The sequence below is a fragment of the Octopus bimaculoides genome, chromosome 1 (genome assembly GCF_001194135.2).
Source record: "Octopus bimaculoides isolate UCB-OBI-ISO-001 chromosome 1, ASM119413v2, whole genome shotgun sequence".
Taxonomy (NCBI): Eukaryota; Metazoa; Mollusca; class Cephalopoda; order Octopoda; family Octopodidae; genus Octopus; species Octopus bimaculoides.
The window spans coordinates 86,396,773-86,406,814 of NC_068981.1; the positions used below are offsets into that span (position 1 = coordinate 86,396,773).

The 10,042-nt window shown below is 36.5% G+C and overlaps 1 protein-coding gene across 5 annotated transcripts in view; it reads left to right on the top strand.

Moving 5' to 3' along the window:
- LOC106884379 (protein dopey-1) overlaps positions 1-10,042 on the top strand; it is a 136,711-nt gene that overhangs the window by 96,430 nt on the left and 30,239 nt on the right. For all 5 annotated transcript variants that reach the window (XM_014935736.2, XM_052967989.1, XM_052967997.1 and 2 more), the window contains exons 22-25: positions 4,041-4,150; positions 6,104-6,315; positions 9,340-9,492; positions 9,730-9,866. In XM_014935736.2, coding sequence (XP_014791222.1) covers positions 4,041-4,150; positions 6,104-6,315; positions 9,340-9,492; positions 9,730-9,866 — 612 coding nt within the window. The remainder of the gene's footprint in view (positions 1-4,040; positions 4,151-6,103; positions 6,316-9,339; positions 9,493-9,729; positions 9,867-10,042) is intronic.

Below are 10,042 nucleotides of genomic sequence, written 5' to 3' on the forward strand. Positions count from 1 at the left end.
CATACCAGCGCAATCGTCTCTCTTGCACACCACAACTGATGCTTCTAATGTTCAGCTTTTCTCTCAAGATACTTACACTCTGACGGGTATTCACATTCACATTGACATTACACATCCAATGGAGCATACTGGCTTCATTCCTTGCGAGCTTACGTATGTCCTCAGCAATTACAGCCCATGTTTCACTGCCATGTAGCATGGCTGTTCGTACACATGCATCATACAGTCTGCCTTTTACTCTGAGTGAGTGTCCCTTTGTCGCTAGCACGGGTAAGAGCTCTCTAAACTTTGCCCAGGCTATTCTTATTCTAGCAGCTACACTTTCAGCGCACCCACCCCCACTACTAACTTGGTCGCCCAGATAGCGGAAGCTATCGACTACCTCTAGTTTTTCACTCTGGAATATAAGTATCTGCTTTCCATGTTCTCATGGGTTATATGTATGTATGTATGTATTTTAATATTTCACTTAGTCATTGTGAGACTAATAACCTGGTGTAGAACTCAATATACAGGGTGCGATGGGTAAATTGTCGCCATTTTATATTTTTAATTTCGTGCATGCTCATTGTTTATTGTTGATTTTGTCAATTACACAATGTAGTAGGGTTGTTTGGGCACTGTCTGTGAGTAAATAAGCACCATGGCACAATTCACTCTGCCAGAAATTTGGAAATGACATGCTGTACTGCTTGGCATTCACACTGGAAGCTCCAATAAGAACAGATGGTGAAGAGCAACTGTTGGCTTGCTGTGTTCCCAAAACATGTACTGAGAGTGATAAAAATCAAACATCCTGTCAACATCATGGTGTTTGAAGTGATCATTAGTGGTGGCAACGTTATGCCTCCATCTTCTCACACAGCCTCAGGTTCAACACAGATGCCTACATCAAGTACCAGGAAGGAGGTAGTGCTGCCCTGGGTCAACAGGGTGACTGCTGGAAGACCCTATGTCTGGAAACAGGACTCTGTGCCATGCCACACAAGCAGGAAAGATCAGTCATGGTTGTCAGACAATTTCTGCGACCACATCACCCCTAACATCTGGCCACCTAACTCCCCAGGCTGCAACCCCCTTGATTATTATGTGTGGGATGCAGTTGAGCAAGAGACCAATAAAATTCCTTGTTACACACCAAAGATGAACTGAAGGCAAGGGTTATGAAAGCATTCACCAACAAGGCCATTCAGAATACTGCAGGAGATTCCAAAATTATCTAGAGGCCGTGACTGAAGCCAATGGTGATTTTATTGAATAAATTTACTCTTTAGGATTTCAAGATACTTTTATGTAATTTGGTAAATATATCTGTTAAAATGAGATGTCAATGTTATTTTCATTTTTGCTAATTTAGACGACAATATATTCACCACTGTACATATGCTTCAGAACAAAGTTGAATACTTAGTGCATTGAGTTCTGTATCAGATAATATTTGAACTATGTAAAATATTTTTTTTAATATGTTACATCTCTTACACTACAATATATATCTATATACTACTAAAAGTCCGTAATTGCTTGCTTGCGATCTTGTCTGTAATTTAATACAGCCAAACCAGTGCATAATGGGAAAATATTCTGAAAGTAAAGTATCCCTGAAATATGAATACAAACGGAATAAAACAAGTTTCATGTAAATCAGACCATGGATTCCTGAGATATGTGATTTTGGGGGGTTTGTTTCCCCAAATCTAAGAAGTTATTGCCCTTTACTGTGAACAACTGGCTAGTTTTGTTGGTATATCTACAGATGTGTACTCACCGACTTTGCTACCTCATGACTTCCAGAAAAATGGATACTTTTTTTCACAAAATTTTCAACAAATACCACTCAGATGCTGTGGATTCAGAGTATATAGGTATTTGTGGGGAAAAAATTTTCTGAGGGGGTGGGGAGAGGAGTTTCGGAAAATTCACATGATCTGACTTTTTTCCCTCATAATTTTCAGCAAAATGGATTTCTTTTCATGAAATTTTATACAAATATCTTTCAAATGGTAGAGATTATAAAGAAGTTTATGGGGGAAATTTTTTCCGATAGGGTGGGGAGAGGAGTTTCGGTTCAAGAAGACCAAATAAGTTGAAACTACTGTGTTTTAACGGGGATTTTTCCCATTTTTTATTTATTTCACCGCAGCCTTCATAATGATAGTGGCATCTTTTTACAAAAAAGTTTTGAAATTCTTCACCATCCCACTCCAGGCCAATTGTTTTTTAACTTAGAAACCAAGAGAGGAACGTTTACGGTGAAAAAAAAAAAGAAAAAATATGTAAATATTTTCAGAGGAAAAGCCATATGATTCAAGGGAGATTTGATTGTTGTTTCTAGCACATCCCAAACCACCCTCCATTTTCACTTTCACATGTATTGATGTTTTCTCAATACTTTTCTACCATTAAACACATTTTATGGAATGACGGTGCTGAAGTAGCACATGCATGGCCCAATTGTAGAATATAGTAACAGAAAAAAATTGTAATTTATATTTTTACCCCCATCTCAATCAAGCAAGGTTGTGTATGCATGTAAGAAAAAACATTTTCTAACAGACAAGTATTCTGTTAAAATGAATTATCGTTTACATACCACTGTGGATAAATACCAGCAATGACCTTCTCAGGCTCTCCAGCATTTTAATTTATAAACAATTGGAGGCAGAGAGTGGGGTTGCAAAAAATCATAATTTTTCAAATTTTTTTTTTTTTGTAGCATATAAATGTATTTATAGGGAGAAAAATATTGAAAAACATCAATACATTCAAGACAGAGAAATAAACAAGGCAGGTTGTCTTGGGATGTGCTAGAAACAACTGCCAAATCTCCCTTAAATCATTCACTTTTCTTCTGAAAATATTAACAATTTTAAAAATATTTTTTATACTAAAATGGTTCCTTCCATGGTTTTCAAGTTGCCAAAAAATTGACCAAAATCGGTCCGGAGTGGGATGATGAGGTGGTGGGGTTGTACAAAAAATATTTTCAAAACTTTTTTTCATAAAAAGATGTTCCCCACCCACATCATTTCAAAGGCAGTGGTAAAAAAAAAATTGGTAAAATCCCCATCAAAATAGAGTAGTTCCAACTTATTTGGTCTCCCTGATCTGAAACTCCTATCCCCACCCCTCAGAAAACATTTTCCCCACAAATTTCTTTACAATTGTAATCTATGCCATTTGAAAGGTTTTTGTATAAAATTTCATTAAAAGATATCCATTTTCCTGAAAGCTATGAGGGAAAGAAGTCAGATCATGTTAATTTTCCGAAACTCCTCTCCCTACCCCTTCGAAAAAATTCTTCTTCATAAATCCCTATAAACTCTGAATCCCCAGCATCTAAGTGGTATTTGTTGAAAATTTCATTAAAAAGTTTCCATTTTTCTGGAAGTTATGAGGCAACAACATCAGTGCGAGGTACACATCTATAGTTATGCTAGTGTTGTTTGTATATTTGTCTGTAATTAATACAGACGAACTGGCGTATAATGGGAAAATACTCTAAAAGTAAGGTACGCCTGAAATGTAAATACAAACTGAATAAAACAAGTGTCATGTAAACTGGACCACGAATTCCTGAGATACATCATTTTTTGGGGTACCTTCATAAATAGCCAAAATGGTGCATAATGGGAAAATACTCTGAAAGTAACATAACCCTGAAATGGGAAGATTGTTTCCATTAATTTTACATTATGTAACAATCCCTTGTGCACATATGCCATAAATAAATGCTGTTACTGGAGTTCAAGTTTATCCCAGAAGTTCTATTTCTATTGGATGCTGTGGATAATTAATAAAACCTTTAACATGAACTTGTAAACCAGACCTATGATGGCACGGACAAACTGAAATATTTAACTGAATCATCATAAAATTAACTTTCATTTCAATGCAATGTTGAAATCAGCTTCACTGTTTTATAACCTGAACCATCAGTAACCCAACAGGTCACAGGTAGTCTAGTATATATATATATATATATATATATACACACGTACATACACATTTATGTAAAAAAAATTTCCTTTGTTATACAGCTGACGGCCCCTCTCTTGGATGTTGTTTATGGCAGCGATGAGAAGGAAAGAATAGCCTCATTCCTAACTTCTATTATGTACAACGTCTTCCCATATTTGAGAAATCATAGGTTTGTTATCCTTTTAACTATTCATCATTCACTTTTATAGAAAAGCACACACACACACACACACTTTCCACTGAAGAGAACCTGTTCTTATAACTTTTGCTAACCCTCTTAGACTAGTAAGATCTAAGATCCAGCTTGGACATCTGAAGGTTGTTAGCACAAAAATGTGTACAGGTTGAGAAGAATTCCAGCAGTCTGCAGTTTTATGGAGGAATATTTGAGCAAAGTATTTTGAGTGGGATCTTTTGAGTGATAAATAATGGGACAAGAGTAGGAAAGACAGATCTGTCCATAGGTTTGATACAGGTAGCATGGTGTGGTATGATGTTAACTAGTTTAGAGAGATAGAGGTGGTGGTGGTTGGTATAGAAGTGGTTGAGAGAAGAAACATTGTCTGAAAGGTAGAAGTTGTAACTGAATTTCTTAAATTTTTTTTCTTTTCAAGTTCCCACTTTATCAGAACTGAAGCATTTTCCTGAAGTGGCAACCTTACTTCAGGGAAGAAGCATTTTTATTTATCTTATAAATGTGAAGTCACTGCAAATGTGAGGTCTGGCATTTAAAACTGCTTTGGGGTCTTTAGTTGCATGTTGTCCATGTGAGACTTGGCAGTTGTTTTTGTGTTGCTGAAAGAAACTAGTCTGTCATATGTCCGCTGTGATTTTTTTTTAGTAGATCTTTGTTCCTGGAGGTAATGCAAGTCTGTCAAGAGGTCGCTAAATCGGATTTAGATGTGGAGGATTACAACAGTCTAGTGAAGGATGTATGTTGTTAGAAGTGACAGTAAGAGGTTGTTAATCAATAGAAAGAAGTGTGTAGAAGACAGAATGAAATCTTGAGAAGCATTAGAGTTGATAGCATGGGTTAGAGGAACCATTTCAGTACATATTTCAATTCAGGGAGTTAGATATGATGAATCCCAAAGGCTAGCAGCTTATCAAGGAAGTTCTCATGCTAACCATAGTCAATGGCTTTGTTGATTCAAGAACATTGCTGGGGCTGAAATTTTAATGAGTCAGTAACTACTGATATATGACAAAGGGGAGAAAGTCTCCAGTAGAACTGGTACTATGGAAACTGTACTGGTAGTTACTGAACATGGAGGGGAAGGGAATAGAAGAGACGGTGTTTATGACTATCTTCTTCACTTTTAAGATGTTGGAAATAAGAGTCATAGATTGGTACATGGCAGGATCCATAGGGATATGCATTTCAAAAACAGGACTTTCTATACTATGTGTCTCTAGATTGGAATAGATTCCTATGAAAAGAGAGAGAAATATTAAAGAGTTTATTAAGGATTGGAGCTAGCTCTAGAGTTTAATATTTCAAAGTAATAGAAGGGTCACCACTGAGATTTCCTGTTTCTATTATTAACCAAAATTAAGGTGGCAAGCTAGTACATTTCTTCAAGCTTTACATTCCAAGTTCAAATGCTGCCAAGGTTGACTTTGCCTTTCACCCTTTCAGGATTGATAAAATAAATGCCAGTTGAATACTGGGATCAATGTAATTGACTAACCCTCTCCCCTAAATAATTTCAAGCCTTGTGCCTATAGTAGAAAGGATTATTAAATAAAATTCTTAAATTTTTTAATGAAAGGTAGAAAGACAGCAAGCTGGCAGAATCATTAACATATCAGACAAAATTCCATGCAGTATTTTTTCTACCTCTATATATTCTGGTTTCAAATCCTGTCTGTCATCTTTATCTTTTATTCTTTCAGGGTCAATAAAATAAAGTATTAATCAAATACTGGGGTCAATTCCCTCCCCACATAATTTCTGGCCTTGTGTATAAATCAAAAACAATTCTTATTATTGCATTGCTAATTATTTTATAATTTTTTTTTTATTAAAGTATCTGTGTGTGTGTGTATTTCAAAATAATTATAGAAAGGTAATAATTATTACATTTTGAAATGACTCATGTTTATATAATTCTATTCACAGCGGCCACAATATACCCAGCTTCAGAGCAGCTTCCCAGCTTCTATCCAGTATTAGTGGTTACCAGTATACACGAAAGGCTTGGCGAAAGGAAGCTTTTGATTTGCTGATGGACCCTAGTTTTTTCCAAATGGATTTGAAGTGCTTATGTCACTGGAGCATTGTTATTGATAACCTGATGACTCATGATAAAACTACTTTCAAGGACTTGATGTGTAAGTCTTCAGATTATTGAATTGCTTTTCCACTTTTTATGAAATTTTGTTAACCATCAGTTTTCTTTTTAATGTTATCAAAATCTGTTACTAAATTAAACAAGACAGTAATGTTCTTAGATGATTTATTTCTTGCAAGTAAGTACTTCTTCTGAAGTTGGTGAGGGCATGGCTCAAAAACTGGTTAATATTTGTTTGTCTATTCCATCGAACATATCAGTTGAGTTTTCAGTGATGGTGCCACATAAAAATCATCCAGTACTCTTTGTGGATTGGTTGGCATTAGGAAGGGCATCCAGCTGTAGAAACCAAACCAAAACAGACTATGGAACCTGGTGTGGTACCTGATCTTACCAGTCCCTGCCAAGCCATCCAAACCATTCCAGCATTGAAAATGGATGTTAAATGGTGATGATGAGGATAAGTTACTTGACAACCTCTCTAGTATGAATAAAAGAGTACCCAATTATACACTGTAAAAAATGATTGGTGAAACCATACCAAAGCAGGCACTGGAGCTCAACACAATCCTGTAACTTGTAGGATCCTCTCAGACCTTCTAGCCCATGCTAGCTTGGAAAACAGCTCCTTGTTTCTTTCCATGTTCCTTTCTGTGGAAGAGCATAGGCTCAAAACGTTAAAGACTTTTTCACTTCCTGAGCGTTAAACTAATACATCTATTTGTTGTCTACACCACCTATCTTTGTCTTTTGTTTTTTTTTGTGAATTCTCCCTATATATATAATGTAACATATATATATATATATATATATATATATATATAATGTAATATATGTGTCTCATGAAAGTTCCACATATTCTTGTTTTTATTTTAATCTATAATTATATATATCCTCATAAAACTGTTTTTTTATGTTAAAAAAAAAATGTATGATGAGCTAAATAACAAATTGAGGTTTTTGAAAAAGTAGGATTTAGATAACTTATAGTGTTAGTAACAATATAATAAATATTTTCCTACTAAATTACAAGTCCACCATTTGGGAGAAAAGGTATAGTCAAGTTTATCAACTCTACTATTTGACTAATACTTTATGTTAATCCAGGAGACTGAAAAGCAAAGTTGACCTCAGCAAGATTTGATCTCAGAATGTAATTGATTGTAACTAAATACAAAGATTTTTTTGTCTGATGCACTCATGACTTTGCCAATCTACCAATACAATATTATACTTCATTTTATTTTCTATCTCTGACCATTGCCACTTGCCTATCTGTTCCCAACACCTGTTACCTCCTCTTCTCTTGATTACATTTGTTCAAGATGAGGTTATTTCCCTTTGAGACCATAGCATTCGAACACTAGTTGTGATAAGCAGAAATGATACAGATAATATTTGTTGAGAAGCTGAAGTTTTTTTTTTTTTTTTTTTAATTCTTACCTATTCTGTTTCTCTATACTGTTGTGGCGATTACCATTTAGCCCCTAGTGAAGCAGACCTAAAATAGGCACTCTCTCTGATCACCCAGTCTTTTTCATGCCTATCTCATCATCATCATTTAATGCCTACCTTCCATGTTGGCAGGGGTGGGATGGTTTGACGGGAGCCAGCCGGGAAAAAGCCAGCACCAGACTTCTGTGACTGTATCTCATACTGTATTATTCATTGTGTCCTTCCTGGTTTTGTTTTTTAGTAAGACAGTAGAATGCCATAGGTAAGATTTCACTGTTATTACTGGCAGGCTAGGCAACCACATGTAACTTTATGGTAATCATCACTAAAAAGACTACTACTTTAGTATTGGCTATAAGTCTATTCTTATATATTTCAGACATCTTAACACTTGGGAAGAAATGGGGAGGTCAGATTTTAGGATGTTGATTCATAGACACATGACAGTACGTTTAGAATAAAACACTTGTGTGCTGAGGGTGCTTCTGTACTCTCTCTCTCTCTCTCTCTCTCTCTCTCTGAATCTAGCAGTCCATGTATTAGGCAGTGAAGTAGTGCTGTATGCGTTCCAGCCTCTTCTACTGTCACAGAAGGACTACTTGGGGCCACCCACTGATGTAGGCAACAAAACTCCCAATGTTGCAATTCTGGGTCGAATGTTTGTTTCTATGTAACAGACCTTCCACACAAGGACTATTAGGGGTCACCCACTGATGAAGGCAGCAAAACTCCCAATGTTGCAATTCTGGGTCAAATGTTTATTTCTATGTAACAGACCTTTCCAACCAATGCCATCATGGAGAAACTGTTATGATGATGGACAGGTATTCTTTCAACGAAATCATGTTAATGTGACTTGTCTTTCTTTTATTCTTTTACTTGTTTCAGCCATTTGACTGCGGCCATGCTGGAGCATGGACTTGAAGGGTTTTAGTCGAACAAATTGACCCCAGAACAACTGCTGAGTTATGGGGACATAAACACGCCAACACCGGTTGTCAAGTGGTGATGGGAAACACACACACATATATATATATATGACAGGCTTCTTTCAGTTTCCATCTACCAAAAAGTGGAATCGTGATGGCACCACCGTTCGAGCGTGATCGTTACCAGAGACGCCTTCCTGGCACTTGTGCCGCAGCTTCGCATTCCTGGCACGTGAAGTCATTCGAGTGAGATCATTGCCAGTCCCGCTGGACTGGCTCCTGTGCAGGTGGCACGTAAAATACACCATTCTGAGCGTGGCCGTTGCCAGTACCGCCTGACTGGCCTTCGTGCCGGTGGCACGTAAAAGCACCCATTACACTCTCGGAGTGGTTGGCATTAGGAAGGGCATTCAGCTGTAGAAATTCTGCCAAATGAGATTGGAGCCTGGTGTAGCCACCTGGTCCACCAGTCCTCAGTCAAATCGTCCAACCCATGCTAGCATGGAAAGCGGACGTTAAACGATGATGATGATGATGATGAAATCCATTCACAAGGCTTTGGTCGGCCTGAGGCTATAGTAAAAGACACTTGCCCAAGCTACACACAGTGGGACTGGACCCAGAACCATGTGATTGGGAAGAAAGCTGTTCTTACTGATTGTCATTTCTTTATTTTGTAGCCCGTGTTGCCATAACACAGTCTGGTTCCCTGAATCTCTTCAGTAGCAAGGAACAAGAATTTGAGTTACGTGCCCAGATGCTGAAGCGGTTATCTTTTACCATTTTAAGTAGTGAATCAGACCAGTATCAAAGAAACATGCCAGATATTCAAGGTAATTCTACTTTCTTGTTCCATTATTTGTTTGTTGCTGTTGTTTATTTTTTTGTTTTTATTTAGCATGTAAATGGAAATTTTAAATTGATAAAAATTGTGTTAATTCAATTTGTAATTTATATAAAGAAATAATTTTCTTTGATAACTAGAGTTTGTCAGGTAAGTAAATAAAGTTGATCTGCAGAAAACTCTTTGTAGAACAATGGTACATTATATTTTTTGTTTTGATGTATAGAGCGTCTTGCTGAATGTCTAAGAACACCTCAAGTGCCATCTGTTATGTCACAAGTATTTCTCTGTTTCCGTGTATTAATACTTAGAATGTCTCCACTTCAACTGACCTCACTTTGGCCAATTATTATCACTGAAATGGTGAGTTATTCACACCTAATTTATTTTCATTGTGAGCTATAATTATGTATTCATTCCATTGAATTGTTTACAATATCTTATAAGTAATTTTTTTGGATTCAGTCTTTCCTGACCAAATACACAGTCAAAAAAATGTTTTGTCCAAATAAGGCATGGTGTTTTTTTTTAGGTGCTGG